Source organism: Molothrus aeneus, chromosome 9 (genome assembly GCF_037042795.1).
Source record: "Molothrus aeneus isolate 106 chromosome 9, BPBGC_Maene_1.0, whole genome shotgun sequence".
In the NCBI taxonomy this organism is placed as follows: Eukaryota; Metazoa; Chordata; class Aves; order Passeriformes; family Icteridae; genus Molothrus; species Molothrus aeneus.
The window spans coordinates 24883905-24905976 of record NC_089654.1 but is presented as its reverse complement, the minus strand read 5'-3'; the positions used below and the strand labels follow the sequence as shown (position 1 = coordinate 24905976).

The 22072-nt window shown below is 44.1% G+C and overlaps 1 protein-coding gene across 1 annotated transcript in view; it reads right to left on the bottom strand.

The window, feature by feature from the left end:
- Positions 1-6409: 6409 nt before the first annotated feature.
- PLA2G4A (phospholipase A2 group IVA) overlaps positions 6410-22072 on the bottom strand; it is a 68601-nt gene continuing 52938 nt past the window's right edge. Inside the window, exons 12-19 of the mRNA XM_066555764.1 lie at positions 20881-21018; positions 20445-20537; positions 19029-19100; positions 17123-17374; positions 12050-12234; positions 9009-9204; positions 8645-8802; positions 6410-7840 (exon numbers count right to left, since the gene is read on the bottom strand). Of these exons, the coding sequence (XP_066411861.1) occupies positions 7706-7840; positions 8645-8802; positions 9009-9204; positions 12050-12234; positions 17123-17374; positions 19029-19100; positions 20445-20537; positions 20881-21018 (1229 nt within the window). The 3' untranslated portion in view covers positions 6410-7705. The remainder of the gene's footprint in view (positions 7841-8644; positions 8803-9008; positions 9205-12049; positions 12235-17122; positions 17375-19028; positions 19101-20444; positions 20538-20880; positions 21019-22072) is intronic.

Below are 22072 nucleotides of genomic sequence, written 5' to 3'. Positions count from 1 at the left end.
AGTACTGCAGTAGAGCACACCCAGAAAACATTACCCAAGACACAACCCAAAGCTCACATAAAGCCAGGTCTTCTTCGAAAATTTCCTGTTAAATCTGCCACATCATGAATGTTATGTTGGCTGTGTCGTTTCTAAAGAACAAATGCTATAAATAAATCTATGTGTTTATCTGCATCTAAAAGTCTTACAATTTAAAATTAAACCCAAGTAAAGAGTCTCATTTTCTTTCTTGCCTTCTCAGAGTGATACATAACAATTTATGAGCTACTTATCTGTTAGGTATTTATAGCTGAAAATACCTAAAGGCAAGAAAACCAATAAGGCACAGGACAAAATGTGAGAGACACGTGAGGATCCCACACTGCAATTCCCAGCTACAGTGCCAAGGTCTCTCCTGGGAACTCACTGTCTCCTACAATTCCTGCTGGATAAGAGAAAGTGCCAGCAGCTCTCCCTTGGTTTGTCAGCACCCCAAAATCATCAGAAATCTCAATTTTCCTACTTTTAGATACAGAGGTTTATTTTCTTTTTGTTTTTACACACAGTTGTCTTTGTTCATAGCATGAGCTGTGGGCTGGCAAAGGTTTTAACAGCTCTACAAAGCCCCTACGAAGTGGATGGATCAATGTGTAAAACACTTGGCAATTAACTGTGCATTAACTAATTAAACTTAGAGCCTTGAACAGCACTCACAGGTGGGGGGGCTGGGTTAAACTCGGGGGATCAGTGCACAGAGGCACTTAGAGTGCCTTCTCCGTGTTTTCCTTACACTTACCCAGAGAATCCCAAAAACATAAAGCTGCTCAACTGCTCAGTCATGAATGTCTTGCATCCATGTACAGAATTCTGGGGCAAAAAGAAAAGAGGAGACTTCCAATTATTTTTCCTGCATTACCACTGAGAATTAGAGAAAGAGAAAAGCAAGTTTTGGGGTAAGATTGCTGAGGAAAATCTGATGACAAATAGGCAGCTGAGCCTTCCTCTAAGGGATGAATGAAACCTGTCCAGTTTTCCGCTGAAAGATTTCTGTTCCAAGGTTAATGACCTTTTTGTGCAGCTTGAAGAACTGACTGTGATGTCCCTGAGGCACTCATTGGGTTGCAGAGGTTGCCTGAGGGACAGCCAGGTTGCTCAGGGGCACCTGGTGTTAATGTCCTACAAAAAGCTGTTTGTGCATCCAGGAGGAATGTCAAGAATCATTAAATGCCCATTTACTGGCCTTGTACATCACAGCATTTATCACTGGGTGCTGGCCTGGCAAAGGGCTTTCTCACCTCTGCGGGCTGAGGGAGGCTGGAACTGCCCAGGTTTTGCAGGGAGCAGCCCCTGGCAGCCGGGACTGCCCTTCCTCTCCGGGTCACATCGCTCTGCCAAGACCTTCAGCCCACAGCCAGGGGCTGGGGACATGGGGACACCAAGGACCCCATCTGGGAGCCACTTGAGCTCTGTGTCCTGCTCCTGCTGGGAAGCAAAGGCTGAATCTTCACATAATTTCTATTTTTCCTAGGCACCCTGTGTTTATTTAGATGGTGAAATACCGTTGCTTGGCTATTACCTGTGGATTCATAACACCAAGTTCTCTGTTTTGTCAGAGCTTTCCTCAGTGTCCCACCACACAGGGAACTGGGAAAACATGAACAAGGGCTGTTTTCCACTGCAAGGATTTCCACCAGAGAACAGTGATTCAGTGGCATCCTTTAAGCCAACAAATATTTGTAAAGTGCATCTTACAACACCACGGGCAATTATAAAAAACTATTTCAATGAAGTTGAATTTGTCAAGCTGACATTTATTGCATTACACAACAGAGCAGGAGAGTTGGCTTTGGTCACACTGCAGAACACAAATGTTGGAATTTTACATTGAAGTAAACCAAACTGAGCTCCACAGGAGGAGCCCTGGCCTCTCCCTTCCAGCCATACACACAGGAGGGGCTGCTGGGTTTGGACCTTGCTCCTTCCTGTTAACATCTGTTTAAGGGATCAAACAGGCTCTGGTGGGTTTATTTCATTTCAGTCAGCTCCACCAACACTGGATTAGATATTGGGAAGGAATTGTTCCCTGTGAGGGTGGGCAGGCCCTGGCACAGGGTGCCCAGAGCAGCTGTGGCTGCCCCTGGATCCCTGGCAGTGCCCAAGGCCAGGCTGGACAGGGCTTGGAGCAACCTGGGCTAGTGGAAGTTGTCCCTGACTGTGGAACTGGATGAAATTTAAGGTCCCTTCCAACCCAATCCCATCTGTGATTCTGTAACATTTGCTGAGCTGTTTTCTACTCTGTGTATCAGCCATGCCATTGGCCCAGCCCAGATCTCTCCTGCTAAATCCTTTTAAATCAGTGCACCAAACACAAGTTCTAAAACAAAACATGAAATAAAAGGGAAAACAATAAGACACTGATTAAAGACCACTCATGTCCCAGGTTACAAGAGGTCAGAAATGCCTTGGTTGGGCAGAGGGAGAACTCACAGCAGAAGGATGGTCTAAAACTCAGTGTTAGACTAAACTCTGTGCCCTCCAGTTTTCTCTCAGATTGCTAGGAATTTGGCTGATATTGTGGGCAGTTATCACTGCCTGGAAGAAAAACATCTACATTAAAGTGTGTGCTGTTCAAAACACCTGAGGCTGCAGTCTTCAGGACAGAGAGAGGCTTTCTGACTCTGGGAGTGTGTAAAGCTCACAGTAGGCAACTCAGTGACCCTCAGTGTTCACCTACTTTTCACACCTTCACTGTTTTCAGCCATTTTATTAAATTTAGGTCACTCTCATCACATTTTGCTGCTTGCATAACTCACCCTCCTTGCCTCTGGTACTAAATCATTTACAAACACAAAGACCAACCCCAACCCTGCTGCCCTTTCCTCACACAGGGACCAAACAGCAGGACAATGTTCTTTGGGACTTTAAATACTTCCTTTAGCTGGAAACATGCACTGGCCCCCAGGGTGAGAGGAAAAGTGGGGTGGGTTTGGTCTAGAGCAATGATAGTTCATAAGTTAAACATAAATTTTAAATACATATATTTAACTGTATAAATACCTGTGCTCTTCATCTAGAAGATTGAGTTTCCTGTATTTCAAACAATTTACACTGAAACATTGCTTGCTTCTGGATCTTCCAGCTGTCCCAGCTCACAGCCATGTCATGGAGCATGGTGGAGTCACCATCCCTGGAGGTGCTCAAAAACCATGTGGATGTGGCACTTGGGGACCAGGTTTAATGCTGAACCTGGTGGTGGTGTTGGACTGATGGTTGGACTTGATGATCTGTTAGGTATTTCCCAACCTTAATGGTTCCATGATCCCAAGATTCCAGAATAAAAGAAAAGGAAGTGAGCAATAAAGACACAGTGGATTTCAGATGTCAAATTATTCTCTAATTTGTTTTCTGGCAGCTCTTGAAAGAAGAGACAGAAAAGACACAGAGGCAACACCAGGAAAAGGCTTGTGGTCTGGTGGGGTGTTGAAACCTGCTCTGTTGTCACCTTGGAATAAATTTCTTTACCTAAAAATGGGTTTAAAACATGTTTTTAAACAAGGTGTTAAAAGAGGTTTGAAGCTGAGGGAGGAACAGCAAATGAGAGTTAAACAGCATTACTAACTTCTGGGCTTCTGCAAGGTCAAAAAGACATCAGTTCAAAACAGCTTCCTCACAGGGTTATAAAGGGACAGAGCAGTTCCAAAGGAGGAGCAGAGGGACCTTCCCAACCCCAGCCCTCCAAGCTGGCAGCATCTGGGATTCATCAGTGCCAGGAGCAGGGGCTGACCCGTCACACAAAAATGCCCTCAGGCAAATCCCTGGGGTTTGGTGAAACCGGACCAGAGGGATTTGCTTTGAGTCCACAGCTGCAAAGCATCAGTCTCTACTTCCCAAACACGCTGGTGAAACATTTCCCCCAGTCTCTTTTAAAGCCATGGCGTGAATTCCGGTTTGTGTTTTGTGGCACACGCCCTAAACGAGCTGTGAGAAAACGTCTGGAAGGTGTTGAGCACCAGCGGGATGTGGAGGGTGTCTCCTGCGTTCTCCTCCTTATCCCAGAACTTGCAGCCTGCCTGGCACAAGTCCCATGTCCCCTGCTGTCAGTGCTGGCCCAGCATCCATCCCTCCAATCCATCCAAAAAGTTGCGTGAGGAGCAGAAATGCAGCTAAAATACAAAACGGTACCAAACAAATGATATAACTTTAGAATCATAAAATCATGGAATGGTTTGGGTTGGGAGAAGCCTTAGAGCCCATCCAGTGCCACCCCTGCCGTGGGCAGGGACACCTTCCACTATCCCAGGTTGTTCCAAGCCTGGTCCAACCTGGCCTTGGACACTGCCAGGGATGGGAGGTGTAGCTTTACCAGTCTGGTTTATTCTTCAGTGGCAGAAGTTACAGTTTCAACTCAAACCCAGAGCTGCCTATTTTCCCCTGCTCAGTTTTGACTTGCCTAAAACCATATACCTGGGTGAGAATTTGAGAAAGACACAAAGGCCAAAACCACCTTGAGGTTCCCAGGTTTCTGTGGCCAGCTTGGCCACAGCCTTTGAGGAGGACGCACTGGAAGAGCATTGTACTGATTAAAGACAAAATACTTAAGTGTAAAGGTGGTTTGATGTTAAATTCCCCAAGGTTTTTCTGACAGGTCTCGGGATGGCCTCATGAATAGGCTGCTGGCTCCAGGTGAAGATGGAATGCCAGGGAAGCCCCAGGTGCTGCAAAATCTGCAGACAAGAGACCCAGCCTAGCACCAGTGACCCCATCACAGCTGGGGTTCCCTTTTCAGTGCCCCATTTGTCCCCTTTCTCAGATGTGGCTGTGTTTCTGGCACCCCTGAGATCCATCCTACCACATGGGTCTCTCCAAGCTCACGGCTGCCTGCTTAGGGAGCTCTGTTCCCAAACACCTCCTGACAAAACCAGGAGTCTTTTGGGTTGGCCTTGGTTCTCTGATTTCAGGTTTGTGGGGCCCTCATGGGTTACACAGCTATGGAAGAATTGCTGTTCCTGTGGGGTTTGGTTTCTCTAAAGAAAGGTTAAGGAGTTGCCGTGTCCTGGCTGTGCCCCAGGGCCTGCTCCTCGCCTCGCGTGCTCAGCAGTGCTGTGTTTGTGTTGCCATGGGGAATTCCTGGGAATCCTCCTGCCCCTGCCTCCCACCCCTCCTCGTGAGAAGGGCCCTGTGTAACCTCCTGGCTGAGTCACATCCCCACACAAACCTGTCAACCCCAGGAGCCAGCAGCCAGCGAGGGGTGAATTTACAGCTCCAGGAAACGTCTGCTCAGCTTTGCTTCCAGTGAGCACCAGAGCAAAAACCTGTTATGTCAACACAAGGGGTTGCACAATCTGCTGTTTGATCCCACATCCACTCCTGAGCACGAGCAGATCTCCTGGAAAATCAGCTCTGTGTGCTCTGTAAGAACAGCTCTGCAGGTGATCACTCAGTGCTCAGGTGTCATCCCTCAGACAAAACATGCCCAGGGGAACAGGAAAAGGCATTGGCTGCAGCCCCATTCCCGCCAAAATGGATCTTCTTCTCACCAACACAAACAGGCCCAGGCCACTGCTCAGAGCTCCAGTGCTCCCCAGGTCAGTGGGATTTATTCTGAGCATTCCCTTCTGCTGGTAAAGAAAAAGGCAGGCAGAGATTTCCAGTGCCCATCCTGGCACTACAGCCTGTCCCAAGGGCCCAAGGAAAAGACACTCAAGGCCACCCTCAGTGCTGATGTCCCAGAGCCCACCAGAGCAGGTCTCCAGGGCCCACCAGAGATGTTTTCCAGGGCCCATCAGAGCTGGTGTCCAGAGCCCATCAGTGGTGTTTTCCAGAGCCATTTTCCAGAGCCCACCAGAGATGGTCTCCAGAAAATACCAGAGCTGGTTTCCAGACCATACCAAAACTGGTTTCCAGAGATGTTTCCAGAGATGGACTCCAGAGCCCACAACAGCCATTCTCCAGAGCCCACCAGAGCTGTTTTCCAGGAACTGAGCTCACCCCCAAGGCTTCATCCCCTTCACCAGTGCAGGGTGGCACTCCCATGTCCTTCAGACATAAAGGATCTCCCATGTGCTGCCCCTACAGTAATGTTTGAAGCCTGAAATAATTCATTTTCTAAATCCACCTTTTTATGCCTCCTAGGGATCACAGGCTGGGAATACATTTCTAGGTACAGGAAAACTCTATGTGGTTGGTGTCACATTGTGTGTCAAAAGAGAGGTTTTTCCTACTTGATTATTCTCCTTCCACATTATTTTTAATAATATCTAAGAAACTTCCCTGCTTTATAAGGAATCCAAGATTAAAGGCAGCAAAGACTCATCCCATGCACTGTCAGTCTTGTGAGCTGCCCCTCACCATCGAGCTGCTCCACATATCTTCACAAAAAACTGAAAATAGCCCACAAATTATCAAAATAAAACTGTCTGAAAACAGCAGGTGACAAATATAGTTTTATTTTTTATCATCTAGTAACATTGTGATAATATAAACTGTATAAAGCATGATAAAACTCTTCCATGAAACAGAGTAGGTACATATTATAAAATATAAAATACAAATATTACATTACCAACAGGAAAGACAACATTTAAAAGACAATATTACAATAATATAATGGTACCAGTTCCTTTCTGTATTCCAGAATTTATGGAAAATGTTTAAATTATGCAGCACTAAGATAAGTTACTTCTATTTTCTCTGTTGATTTTAAACATGCACTAACTCAAATAGAAATAAAACCTATTGATCAATACAGGAAATGTTATTTAACCACAGAACTTTGCATGTAGACTTGGACCAACCTAGGCTAGTGGGAGGTGTCCCTACCCATGGCAGGGGGTGGAATGAGATCTATTTTAAGGTCCCTTCCACCCCAACCATTCCACAATTCTTTGGTACAGTGGCTGTTAAAGAAATGCATTGTAATTATTTCCCTTCCCAGAGATTTACCGACTTTAGCAATTAAAGTTTTCAGAGGTGCAGCTGCATTTTCTGTGCATTTGCACAGTTACAGCAATACTGGTTGAGATGGTACTAAATGAATCTGTCTATGACCAGTCTTTCATTAATCGAAGTACTAAGAATATATTTTTAAAATAGCCTTCACATTCTTACCTGGGCATGTTCTACCTATCCCCAGTAAACATTGCCACTGTCCCTTTGCAGAAATGTGTTGTTTTAATCATGCTCAAATGCAAAATCACTGTCAATTTATGAAGAAACTTTCAGGTCAGAAATACACAAACTGACAATAATTTAACATATGGCTGCCAGTAGCACAAGAGTTCAAGCAATGTAATTTTGAGGATTAAATAAGAAAAAGAAAATATCAGAGGTTTTGTTTTTTGCTGAGTGGTACAGACATTCTCATATAGCAGTAAAGTGGATTTCAATTTTTTTTTTCTAATTCCATCTTACCCTTCAAGCTATGCCCAGTTTACATCAATTAAAAACCAATTACCCCCCCCCCCCGCAAAAGAAAACAGTGTTTACAATTCTATAAGAAAACAAAAAGACACTGAACCCAATGATCCACAGTTTTAGAAATGAGGATCTCCGCCTACTGAAATGTTTTTAGCTCTCATAAAAAGCAGTACAAAATGCATTCACAAGAAGATGTTCGCAGGAGTGTCGCACAGCCCTGTGAGGATCCGGGATGCTCCACTCAAGTCCTTCTGCCCGCAGTTCCGAAGGCAGGAGCAGTTTCTGGGCAGGGCCTGGCCGGGCACAGCCTCTACGTGTGGTTGTTGTTGTTGAGGTTGCTCTTGTTGAAGAACCTCCTGGCCTCCACGCTGCTGAGGGACACGGAGCAGCGCGAGGGGTTCTGCTTCCTGTACTCGATGCTCTCCACCATCGCCTCCTTGATCACCTGCAGCCAGCAGCAAAGCTCACTTTGAACACTTGCAAATGGACAGAAACAGCCCCTTCTCCCATTAACAACTGCTGCTCCCACTTTTAGCTCCCTTCCATCACTGAGCAGAGGGATAACGAGTTTTAGCACAAATAGTATTTATTGAGTGTATAAAATACTGATTTTAATGTGGTTAATAAAAATATGAGGGACACCACTAACACCAACGAAGTCACACAAAAACACACAGTATTTAAAAAAGCCCCAGTGAAATTCAGAAAGGTAAATCCAAACGTTGAGAAAAATCCATATTTCAAGGATGTAGAAAGTAATTATTATGTTGAGAAAGATTAAATCTTCACTTCTAAATCCTTTGTGTTGATGCAACAAGTTTTCTTCACTATATTGATTAAAACCCCTGTATCTTTATCTGGGATGATCATTACATTTGTCACCCCACAGATGCTGGGATCATGATGCCATGTTTCACCAACTATCAATTACAAATCATTATTAATGTGTTAGCTGTTAAAGAAATTTCCTTCACAGAAAACTTCCAGTGTCCTTTTTGTCCAATTAGACAAAAAGCCCCTGAGTATAAAGTGCTGCACATCATGTTTACATCTTTAGCAGTGCCCTTTGCTCAGTTATACTCAATGGCTTGGGGTGGTAAAATGGCAAAACCAAGGCAAGAACCGAATGAGAGAATCAGGCAAACACTGAGGCAAAGCCCTGTACCTTCTGTAGGGCAGATTTAGGGCTTTCCTCACATCACCCACTTCCCCCTGTAACAATCCAGCCCCTTTAACCCCCCATACTCACATCCATATTATTGAGGGTGTTGAACTCCATGAGGTCATGGAGCCTCTTGAAAGCCTCGTTGGGATACTGGAAGTTGAAGGTAGAGAAAGGTGTGTCTGGATCATCAAAAATATCAAAGTCTGCAAAATCTTTCTCTTCTTGTGTTTCTCTGGGAACACCTGCACAGGACAAATACAAAAATTCCATCCAAAAGTTAGGGCTGAGGATTTATTACCTTATTTTTAACGTCTCCTTTGAATTAATTCCCTAAGGACTGCAGACAAAGCTGCTCTGAGTTGTTTCAGAGGCAAAACATTCCTAGCACATAACCACCAAGTGATTCCAGAGGAACAGGTGGATTCAGCATCAGGAATTGTGAGCTCACCTGGAGCTTTGTACTTCCGGAAGTCGATGTTGGCCAGCACGAAGTGGATGATGGTTGGACAGTCCTTCTCCGAGGAGGTGTCCTTGGGTTTGAAAACATAGCACTCCTTCATGCCCTCCCTGTCAAACACATTGGGGTCTATCTTGGGGAAAGGAAGCTTGTTCATTTTGGCCCATTTTTCAGCCAGCAGGATTTCCTGGAAAGAGGAGAAAGACTCAGGTGGCACAAAAGCTTCCACTGCAAAGTCAGGAGGTTTGCAGAGACAGGGATTGCATGGGGTGGTTAATGTAATCCATAAATTATTAAATCTCCAACACAGGAATGACATGGAGGGAGTCCAGGGGAGGCACCAGGATGGTCAGAGGGATGGAGCAGCTCTGCTGGGAGGAAAGGCTGGGATGGCACAGCCTGGAGAGGAGAAGCTTTGGGGAGACCTCACTGTCACCTTCCAGTGCCTGAAGGAGCTGACAGGAAACATGGAGAGAGACAATTTCCAAGGGATGGAGTGACAGGACAAGGGGGAATGGCTTCCCATTGGTAGAGAGTAGGTTTAGATGGGATATTGGGAAGGAATTGTTCCCTGTGAGGGTGGGCAGACCCTGGCACAGGGTGCCCAGAGAAGCTGTGGCTGCCCCTGGATCCCTGGCAGTGCCCAAGGCCAGGCTGGATGGGGCTCGGAGCAACCTGGGCTAGTGGAAGGTGTGGAGTGGGATGAGGTTCATGTCCCTTCCAGCCCAAACCACCCTGTGGCTCTCAGGATTAATCAAGTCCATCTCAGCTAGACCAAGTGAGCACCTCACTCACCCTGCCCAGGCTCTGCCACCTGCCACATGAGTCACAGGAAGGAACGTGGTCTGCCCCAGAAACCTGGGGGTGAATTTACAGAGCTGACAGTGTGGAATAGCCATCCATAATTTTACTTTGCAAATCAGTACCAGTGCTGTGGCAACCACTGAGAGCTCCTAAACACTTGTTGTACACATTGCCACACATTGTTGTACTCAGAATTAACCCCCGCGCTCAGGGGCCTCTCAAAGCACACCGTGTGAAGAGCTCTGGAAAACAGGCTTCTTTTTCCTCATGACAACCCAGTAAACAAGATAATTTGTAAATAATGACTCAAAAGCATGTAATGAGGGTGTGTGAGAGGGAGGAGAGGGAAGGTCAAACATCTTTAATCTTGGTTTTCAATGAAATAGGACCCTTCTTTGGACGGCTGTTTTGGATACGGAAGAGATTAAGAGATAGTGGGTGTAAAATGGTAAACCAAGGCTCGAGTCACTGAATAAAATATTAGAGTGCTACCATAGATACAGGCCCACTTCTGAAGTGGCATTTGCTCTTTGCAATGCACCAATGGGACAGAACTGGTTCCTGTTCCTGTCCTGTGCCTCAGGAATACACCTGTGTCTGCCTCAGCACACACCCACTTGTGCTCCAGAAACAATTCACTTCAAGAGAGGTTCTGGAAAACCTGAGGCACCATCTAGTTCTCCCGCCATTTTTTATCATGTTAAGGGATTTATACTATTTTGAAAATGACATTTTGGAGAAAAACCTTCAGAATGCCACTTGAGTGCTCATTAATCTCTCCATGTTCCCCAAAACAACCCAGAAAATTGCAGCTGACAAAGACAGAATGCTAAGGGTAGCAGGGGTGACCATATACAGCCTTTTGCACAGACTCCACCTGTGGAATGTTAAAAAAGGGAGGGAAAAGATGTTTCAGAGGCAATGGCAGTGCTGTGTCAGCAAAATTTAGCTGCTGGGGCAAACACTCTTGACAAAAAAAGGAGATAATATTCTATTTGCATAAGAATGTAAAGGAAAAAACAGACTCTGGGATTCAGTCATTTAAGGAAAAACAAAAGAACTCAAGCACTAAGAAGTCTTCTCTTCTCTGAGCTCTATTCTCCCCAGTAGCCCCAAGAGATATTGAGATTACAGGAATTTTTCTTTTTTATTCTCCTGTAATTTTGCTTTGCAGTTAGCAGCACTGATCTGAAGCTCATTTTGCTACTGCTGTTGCTTTCTGATGTTGTTTTGGGAGTTTTGTCACTCCATAGCAGCTGAAGGAAAAGAATTCTCTGTTTGTTTTAACTAAAATTTATCTGTAAAGCAACAAGGAATGCCAGCTGTTTTTCAAACAGGAATGTTTGAGTTCCCTTAAAAGTGAGTTCCCTTAAAAATTATTTTAAAAATCCATTTGGGTTTGAAACAAATAATGCCTCCTTTTTGAGGTTGGTAGAATCATTACAGTTGGAAAAGACCTCCAAGATCATACAGATCAACCAAATCCCACCAGGCCCACTAAACCACAGCACAAAGTGAGAACCTCACAGCAGTCTCTGAAGTGCTGCTTTTTCTGTAGCAGTTCCCAAAAATGATCCATGTAAAGGCTTTGGGATCAGCTGGAGCTGTGTGGATGTGCAGGTGGTACAGACTGACAGCTGTGCTTTCCACACCTGCTGCAGAAAACAGCCATGGCACTCACTCCTTGTTCTGCTGCTGTTTTCCTCTGGTCTGGATGGATTTAAAGATGGATGGATTCAAGATGGATTTTAAACCAGGATTATCCTGGTGAGATGTAAATGAACAGTTAGCCCTGATTCCAAAAGGTTATTTATTTAGCAATCCTGAGATGAGGCATTTCTGCAAGATGCTGACACGAAACCATCCATTTACATCACAGCACACAGAGGAGAGCAGCTGGGTGGAGGGAGAGTACGGCAGGGAAAATGACTTAATTGTTTAATTCTGACAGAAAATAAAACTCTGCAATCAGTGCCAAAGCAAAACTCCCATAAAAACAACCAAGCTCCCCCTTCCAAGCGAGTTCATGATCCCTCTTTGTGCCAGTTGCCTCATGGAAGGCATGTAAACAGGAACTGAGGCACAGGGCAAGATTCTGCCTTGACGTGGAATAAAATATTCCAAAGCTGCAGATACAACAGCACCAAGGCCTTTCTGGGACCATGTGGAATAGACCTGAGTCACCTTAAACCCCTGAATGCAGGAAAGGAAGGGCCTGTGTCACTTACTTTGAAAGGAGGGCTGGAATCACTTGGCCTGGCTGAGAAATCAAAGGAGATGATGAGATCCACACCTCTCTGGGGCCTCAGGATGAGTGGGTAGGGCAGGTTAAAGGTGAGCCCACTGTCCACAATGTGGATCTTCTTGCTCTTCACATCCAGGGGCTCATAGATCCTCTCAAACTCATCAGGATCTGCGTGGAACATGGGAAAAACAAACCAAGCAAGGACACCTGAGTTAAGAACTGAGGTTCTGATGAGCTCTCCCCAGGTTCTAGGGACAGCATGGAATTTGAACTGCATAGTGTATCCCAGGCAAACACACCAAGAATTCAAGTTTTAGTTAAACTCTTAAAAACTGGAGAATGAGGTGAAAAGCTAGAACTGGAAGAGCCCTCAGGAGACCAAGTTCACGAGGCAGACCCAGAGGAGGTGAACCAAAGGGGACAAATAACCAGGTTTGATCCCAGCCCTCCCACATTCACTCCATCATCCCAAACAATCCATACACAAAGGAAAAAGTTTATGGGATGTCAAGAGACATATGGGGGTGTCAGAGGATGGTCCCAGACTCTGTTCAGTGGAGCCAGTGACAGGATGAGGAGCAATGGCCATAAACAAACACAACATGCTCCACCTCAACACAAGGAAGAACTTCTTTCCTTGCAGGCTGCAGAGCCCTGGAACAGCTGCCTGGCCCAAACCTATTCCCCCAGGTTCCCTCCCAACCCCACATCCTTCCCAGTTCTCCCAAATTTACCCAAAAATCCTCAATGTGGCTCTGTCCTCCTGTGACACTTGTCTGTGCCTGCCTCTGCTCATTAAATCAGGACTATCAGGTCTTGTTTTCCAAGCTGCACCAGACCTGATGACCTCACTCTCACCACTCCAGCAGGAACAAAGAGAAATAGTGACCCATATCCATAATTCAGGCACTGGACAGAATTCCCTGTCAGCCACTTGCTGCTGGTGCTGTCCCAGTGTGGTATCCACCACTCTTTTCTCTGATGATGATGTTTCCCTCTAACCCCAACATTCCCTCAGGTACAGCTCAGGAAGAGCCAATCCATTTTCCCTGGCTGTCTTCACACTTGGCCAGGTCTCCGGACACTAGAAAATGAAAGTCTCTGGATACTACTAAACTATCCGTGCTGTACTTAAAAACTTTTCCCCTGACAGTCTTTTCTTGTTCCAGACCTTACCAATATTTCCAGTGCATGGTTTTGCTTTTTAACAAAAAATCTAATGCTCATATCTGTAGAGGGCAGTGTAATGTAAGGAATGCTGGATAGAAAAATATAATTATTTCTTTATAATTGAATTTCCTGGCATCTACTTATTGACAATGATAGTAATCTGGGAAAAAAAAAGGTCTTTTTGAAGCAAAGAAAATCCATCCAAAATAATTCTAACCCTTGTCCCTATCATTTCAGGAGCAGTATGTTGTGAGGACCAAACAAAATCTTAAAACAGATTATTTCATTTTTTATTTCTGTTGCTGTTTATAAGAGGACCCTTTTCTAAATAGTAAAGCACCATTTTCCCACTATTTGCCTTGATTTCTAAAGGAGAGAACACTTTTAAATAATTGCCTATTGCTAAAGGGCTAAGTGTGTTTATAAACCTATTTTAGAACCAGATATATTTCATAATCATGAATTAGCATAAATGAAAGAAAATGTATCAGTATTTATCAAATTCATCACAACTTAAAAAAACAGTAAAAAACCCACACTGACTACAGTTCCCTTTAGCATGCATAGACCAATTTGGTTTTTCTCTTCTTGTTTAAAGACAACAGGTCAAACAGAATTTAACCCTTGTTCTCACTAGAACTTCTAAGGAATTGAAAAATATGTTCGTTCAAGTTTCATCTTTTCTTATGTTACAAAAATTGAATTTGAAAGATCCTTTAATCAAGAACAGCATCAGCTATAACAGTGTTTGTGATGGGAGTGTTATTACTGCCACACAAACTTCCTCCCAAGACTGAAGAGTGAGATGGATCCTATTACAGCCCTCATGACCCTAAAATCAAATTTATCAAAATAATCTTACTATATTTGAAAGGAGAAAATGTCTTCATGCCATCAATAAATTTATAACAGCCATATAAATGGTTTTTAGTAGTCACAGTCTTCATAGAATCCCAGAGCATGGGACATGAATTTTTAGCCTTTTAGGAAAGATGCATTCCTATTATCAGCACCTTCCAGTCCATCAAACAGCAGACTGGGAGAAAATGGGAGGATGTGGCACTTGGGGACAGGGTTTAGTGGCAGTGCTGGGTTGATGGTTGGACATGATGATCTTGAAGGTTTTTTCCAGCCTTAACAACTCTGTGGGTCTGTGTTTAGCAGCCCAGCTCCATGTTTAGCCAGCTCAGTCCTGTCAGCTTCCCAACAATGGGATTCACAGACAGATATTTGTTAGGAAATAAAGAGGGCACATCCTAGAGACCAAATTTGCCACAGATGGCAGCTCCAGTGGGAGGAGGGCAGATCAGAAGGGCACTTGCTACTGACGTCCATCCACTACAACTGTTTCCATAAATACTGAAATAAGGAAGCAGGGATTAGGGGCTATTTTTCCCCATTGTTAAGCACTTGGCATTTTCTCAAATTGTTCTGGTGTGTTGTAACATCAAGAAAAGAAACACAACAACTCAGAGTTCACAATGAAATCACTCCTGATGAAATAAGAAAATGTTTAGCATTATCTCCACAAATAGAATCTGTGGGAAAGCAAAGCCAAAGGTTTTACTTCCAGACCAAGCAGCTGGGATCTCTGCTGCAGGCACTGCAGACCCTAAATTCAATCCCCAGTAATGACTGTAAGACTGCCCTAGGTCAGCCACAGTTCATCCTCTGCAGAGGGTTTGGGACAGCTGGAGATGGAAAGTATTATTGATATCCTTTTTGATTCACTTATTTCTCCTTTGGAGTGTAGGCAATAAAGGAGAGTAAGTCTTAAAGCAATACAGACTTCCCTCTGCACTCAAGCTGACAGGTAAACTGCCAGTGCTAGGAATAAATATGCACAGCTTAAATGCATCCAGTGCCACAGTAATCTAAGGATTTAAATTTTACACCACAGTCTCCTTTCTATCTGAGCCCCTGGGCTCCTCAGCTCTTCCATATATTAGGAAAATTCACAGCATTAAAATGTAGATACACTCATCACACTACTGAATGATTACATTTTATATTAACTACTGACATTTCAAGGGGTTTTAACTATTCTTGACTACAATATTGCAACCACTCGCAGCTGTCAGATCTGAGTTGTAACTGCAAGTTTATGAATGTGGGCTTTGGCTAACAGCAAAAAACTGCAGTCATGTCAAACTTTTGCCATTTTAACCCACAGAAGTTTCAGGCACTCCAAAGTAATTGTGTCAGAGGTGCCGAGTTCTGTCAAACCAGCATTTTATTTCCATCTAAATCAAATCCCAGGAAACTGACAGTTGATTCTGAAGACTATCCACGTGTCTTAGTTATGCAAAATTCTCATCAACTGTCATTTTTTCCAACCATAAATTTCCTACCCACTTTCCTGCCTCTTTTCCAAGTACTATAAATATTAAGACTACCCAGTTGTAAACACTACTGAGATGACAGAAATATTTAGAAAGTGGAGTCCAGATGGAAATTACTCTTCAAGCCCTGCAAGGGATTTGTTACATTAACAAATACACATTAGAGCACGGCTGCTACTTAAGCATTTAAATGACATCAGGTATTTACTGTTGCTTAACGAGCAGTTGGGACAATCTCCTTCTTCTGCATAGGAAATGAGGGCTGAGGAGAATGGTGCTGTCACCAGGGATAGTTGGTAGGGCTGTGCTGGGAGGAACAGCCTGGAGGGAACACCCCCTTCAAAGAGGTGTAGTGGTTCTTTGCTTGATGGATCACAGAATCATGGGTTGGAAAGGACCTTGAAGATCACTCAGGGCAACCCCCTACCATGGGCAGGGACACCTTCCACTATCCCAGGTTGCTCCAAGCCCTGTCCAGCCTGGGCTTGGACACTGCCAGTGCCAGAAGAACACTGAGAAATTTGCCTTTTACTGAGCAGATTGCAGTAAACACCAAGGCAAAGGCTCCAAAATCCTAACCAAACACAATTATTCTTCACAGCTACTGTTCCACACACCACATCCCTCACAGGGTGAGGGAAAACTTTGAACTTCTTTTGCAAATTCATATTTTTCTGAAATTCTTATCCTCTATCAGCATTCTTGTTTAAGCCAACATGAAATATGGATGCACCTGCACATCAGGGACCCTGGAATGGGAGTGGTTCGTCAGGTGAGTTCACACTGGGAAGAACATGGTGTCAGCAAAGTAAGAATCTATCAGCTGTGTCAGGGCAGAGTCAGGTTGGAGCTCAGGGAAAGGCTCTTCCCCAGAGGGTGCTGGCACTGCCCAGGCTCCCCAGGGCATGGGCACAGCCCCAAGGCTGCCAGAGCCCCAGGAGGGTTTGGACAAAGCTCCCAGGGATGCACAGGGTGGGATTGTTGGGGTGTCTGGGCAGGGACAGGGGTCAGACTCCATGATCCTGGTGGGTCCCTTCCAAAATTCACTGATTCTGTGATCCTACAAGTGAAGAAGTGTGTTGCCTCCAGGGGTTTTTCAAAACACAAAGAGAGCAGATGAGCTACAAAGGTTTTCCAACAGGGAAGCCCTGCAGGAGAACAAGGAAAGGTTTCCTTTCCACCAGCAGGCTTAGCAGCAATAAGAGCCAAGGAACAATCTGGATACCCTTTGGAGAAGGCCAAGACAGTGAGACAGCGAATGTAAGTGGATGTAACAAAGGGCACCATGCACAAAAGCAGTTTGGTCCCTTCTGCCAACCAAGAGCCACTGTCCCCCCAGTGGCTGTGCCAATGGACAGGGCAGGGAGCAGACAGAAGTCACCATGTGGTGCCCTTTGAGCCTCCCAGCCCCCTCACAAGCTCCACTGCTGGACAATGCCCACGGAGCTGTTGTAGCCCTCCCGGTGTGACGTTACCGCGCTGGGAACGCGCCGCCTCTGCCCTCACGAATAACCACACACAGCACCAGCGTGCTGGGAACTCACCTGCCACTGCTGCCGGCTCCTCCTCCTCCAGGGACTCCTGGGTGAGCAGCTCTGCCAGAGGGGACAGGGGGTAGCAGCTGTTGAGGTTCAGCCCCAGCATGAAGTTGTGCACCTTGCCGGCGCGGCCCTCGCGCGTGTTGAACAGGGCGCTGTCCCCCACCAGGGCCATCAGCATGCGCTGCACCCAGCTCTCCTGGCTGCTCTCCTGCAGCCTCCCCTGGCTCTCCTGCTTGGCCTCGGCGCCCTCCGTGCCTGCACACAAAAATGGAAACACCCAGCAGTGGTACTTAAACACAGCAAGTGTAACCTCACCATGGCAGGGGATATACAGGAAAGGATGTACGAAAATACAAGAATTCTTTCAACGAGATGATGGAGCAATCAATGATTTGAAACAATGATTTCAGAGAAGTGCAGAGAATTCATCCTTTCAACTTCACAGCCCAGTGAAACCTTTCATCTACACCCCAATAGTGTGGATGTGTCCATCAGGAAAATAGATTGGGAAAATAGGATGACCTGAGCAGGGCTTTCTCTGTAAGCTCAGGGATAGACCTGAGCTGATAAGATACATACTTGATGTAGACATAAATTTATCTGGATGTGCATTGACAGCCTTCTCCATCTTTCCTTCCTGTTAGAAATCCAGCTTTGCTCAGGAAAGCAGAGTTAGTCTGCATAAAGGATAATGCTATAGCATGGGAATTCTAAAATACCTGAAATTATCATTACAGTAAACTGTAACCTACAATTAATATCTGGTTTTAATTAACTAAAGAATACAATGAAAGATGCAGACTTAGATGTCTGTAGTTGGAGCTAGCAGTAAAAAGTACCTGGACTGGCACCACCCTCCATTAATTTACCTGTCAATACTTGAGTTTTTGGGGGTGTTTTGGATAAGAAAATAATTCAGACTCAAGCTTGATACATTAAATTCAGCTTTTAAACCTGCCTCTTTAAGCCAGGCTTTAAAGGAGCCGAATTTTACATTCTATGGAAGTGAGAAGGATTTCCAAGTGCTTACAATCCCAGATTTGTTGGTTGTTCACTATGGCTACAAACTAGGAGAGAAATGTGTTTGGTGCTGGCTATAGTGTTTAAACAGGAAACCCACAAATAAACACAAAACCTGGTACCACCAACGGTTTTACACATAGGGGGAGCTGAAGAAGCAATCACTGAGCTGAGCTAATGACACAATTCCCTGTCTCACCATACAGATTGTCTTTTCTTCTGTAGATCCTGAAATCACAAACAGCTGCATTCTCATCTTTGCTCCACTTGCTAAAAATAAAACTCAATTTCTGCAGGTGAAAATCACCCCAAAAATATAATCAAATACAGAAAGCTGACTAAGACATCAGAAATCTCCAGGTGCTTTAGGTTCTTAGAGGTAATTGTCAACAGAATCTTTTCTTGCCACTGCCCAACATTCCTTTTGTGGCTGTGCCTCTTCTGGGCACCTGGATTTGGGCACTGTTACAAACACTGTGCCATGCATGAGGAATTTCCTGTATCAGATGTCATTTGTAAAGGTGCTAGAAGACACTTGTGAATGATGGAAACACACATTAAACCATTCCCAGGTAAATATTTGATTCACTAAACCCTTGAAAACAATGGATAGTGTTGGTTTAGGGGGTTGGTAGCAATTCCAAGGTGCCTCTGAGCTCAGCAGCTTGCTGGAAACAGGCTTCTGGAGAGCTCTGGCCCAGCAAACCACATTTTTTGGGATGTACGTGGAATTCCAGACAGGTGAGAGAATCACCTGCTGATCAGTTTGAGCAGGGGACATGAAGTGAAGCCCAGAACCTCCTGGGGTCTCCTGTTCTCTATTTTGCTGAGCCACACAAAAGCTGATGGAAAAAGGAACCAATGAAATGAAATCTGAGCACTTCCTTACCTTTTGGATGCTGTGATTCATCTTCGCTGTCTGAGCTGTCATTGCTCACAAGGTGCTTTAGCCTAATATTTTCTGTTGAAAGAAATATAAATTCCTTTAAACTGCTGGGGTTTAACTGGCAGAACAGTTAAGAATTTCAAAACAATCTGAGTCATAAAATTCTCAGTCTTTGTAATAGAAAATACAGCTGAAGAGACTGGGTCTGCTGTGGACATCAGAATGTGATCAGCAGGTATTGGATTCAGCCTGCAAGTTTTGGGCTGGAAAAGAAGATGCAACCCTAAAGCAGTACCTCCCACTCCCCTCTGCATACCTGACACACTTTATTCACCTTCATTAAAATGTAGATGTTTAGCTTCTGTCTTCTCAGTAGCTCCTACTGAACTAGGAAAATGTTACTGTGGTGCCAAGGTGGCACTGGGATATCTCCAGCTCTGGTCCAGACTGTGGTTCAAGTTACATCAATATTTTCACACCTGATCTCACTTCAAAGAGTACTTTTAAATTATATGTGACATGAGTCACAGATGACAGATAACATTCTGTGTCTCACTATCTTTCAAAAGCAAACTTTTCCATGATCCCATTTACTGACAGGGATCCTCCATGAAGAGGTGTTAACACTCAGGAGTTGTATCAGAAATAGGAACCTGGAGTCTCATTCTCATCCATAAAGAAGAGATTAGCAAACAGCTGAATTCCATCCATTTGGAGGCAGACAGAGGTTATTATTTAAAGTATCTCAATCTACATTTGCTCTTCTTGCTCTTCAGAAAGCTCTGGCTGTCTAGGACAATTTATTTCTTGGTCAGATCTTCCCCTGTAATGCTGTGTGAAAAGCCTTTTATCGTTAACTACATTCTCAGATAAAACTCAATAAAGTCTATCCAAACCAAGCCACAACTCTTTCTTTACAGTCACCTTGTCATTTCTGTACCAGGAGTGAAACCAAAACCACTCAATTTGCAAGTAAAGGACCAGATAACCAACAGGCTGTGGTTAGAATGGAGAAATTTAACAACCCAGAGGTGAGAAAATTCAGGTGCATTTTGCTAAACCTAAAATTGCATTTTAATAGCCCAGTGTTGAGAGATTACACAAGTAACTATTAAATACTTGTCAGCTTCTGCTCTCCAAAATCACATAACAACATGAAGAGAGGATTCTATTAACTACCAGAAAAGAGCTGGATAGATTCATGTGACTTTCAGCAGCTCTGAGTGACAAGAAACAAAAATGAAAGGAAGGCAAGAACATTCCCAGCACTCTCTCCCCCCTCAGCAGCATCCAGCAGTGCCAGCAATTAAAGGTGATTAATTCCACATTCTTAAATGACTACAAGCAGTGCCATCCTTCCACAGAGGGAGAATCTTGCTAGTAATTGTTCTGCATAGTGGAATTATTTACTAATAGTACCTAATTCTTCTTCCATGGTGGGCCCTTTATTCTGAGAATTGGAGACACCAAGGACTCTGTTAAATAATATTGAAAATGCACTGCCCCAGACACCTGAAAGAGAAAAAATAAACAATGAATGGTGATGGGCAGAAGGAAAATAAACTCCATGGATCTTTTGAAGCACTATTGAAGCAGTTGGTTGCTCTCTGAACACACCTCTGAGTCTGGAGCAGGCCAAGTCATAAGCTCAGATGTCCAAATCAGAAACAAACCCCCATGGAAATTAGAAACAAATCAACAATGCCAATCCTTATTTGTGAAATCTTTCAAATGAATGCCTTCCAACAAACTGAGAGCTCCACTTTCTGTCTCACACTTTGTGTGACTGCATTTAAAAGTCCATAAACTACTGAAATTGCTTTTCTTTTAAAGTCTCTTTCTGTCACATACTCACCCATGAGGAAATGCAAGGGATTTTCAGCATATTTCTTCACCACTGTCCCCATAAAAAACTTGCTTCCAAACAGATCAGGAGACATGAAAGTGCCATACTTGGCCATTCCAATTTCATATGGACTGAATTCCACCCAGTCTGCAAAGTTAGAAACAAAACTGCTCAGTCAGAAATCTCAGGATGGAGGAAAATGATGGAGAAATGAACCAAGCAAAGAAATTTAAGTGACATTGGATGCCAAATAACCATTAGGAATGTCAAATCAAGGTCAGTGACGTCTCAGCAGGGAAAGAATCCTCATTTCTCTTATCACAATAAACTTTGGTGAAAAGAATGAGTTTGGAAACCAGAGGTATAAAAGAAGGGATTACAAATGAGGGAACACACAGTGACACCTGGTTTTCATCCCCTGCTTCAGCATGGTTCCCTGCCACATTGGGCCTCAACTCCAAGCTGCTTTTCCTTCACTGCAATTCCACCAAAACACGGAGAGCAGTGACAGAGGTGGCACAAAACCATTACTGAATATCCCAAGGGTTGTGAAATATTCTAGCAGAGGCATTTGGATTCTACCCAAACCCAAAGTTTCATGGGAAAGCCAGTGCCAAAAGGCAAGGCTGACAGGCAGCTGATAAACTTATCGATTCAAACATTGCCAAAGATCTCCTTAAAAGTCCATTTTTTTGAACAGAGAGCTCAAGAAAAATATGGAATAGAATGCTCACATGCATTTTCTGATCTTAGCAGAAATTATCAGAAGTGATGTGGATTCTATTGATGTAGGCCTTTGAAAATGGATCTTAGCTGACTTGGAAACACTTTTTTTTTTCACCAGTGGAGTTGCTTCCATCAGAGAATTCAGTTCAAAAAGGGAGCAAATAACAAACAAAACATATCTTCTCTTTTTAGCATTTCACCCATTCATCTATTTCACCTTCCCTATTTTTAGCAGGGGTTGATTTGACTGGAAATAAACCAGAAGTAATTCTGAAACAGAAAGGTGAAAGAGACAGCTTGGAAATATCCCCACAAATCATCCACCCTCAAGATATTCCTGCTGACGTGTGGAGCAGAAGGTGAACACTTGTCCCAAAAAGGAAAGATTTAATCATGACTGCTGGGAGTTTCATTTCAGGTAAGGGTAATGCTTATCTGAGCTAAGTCAAATACAACATCCTATTTTCCAAATAAG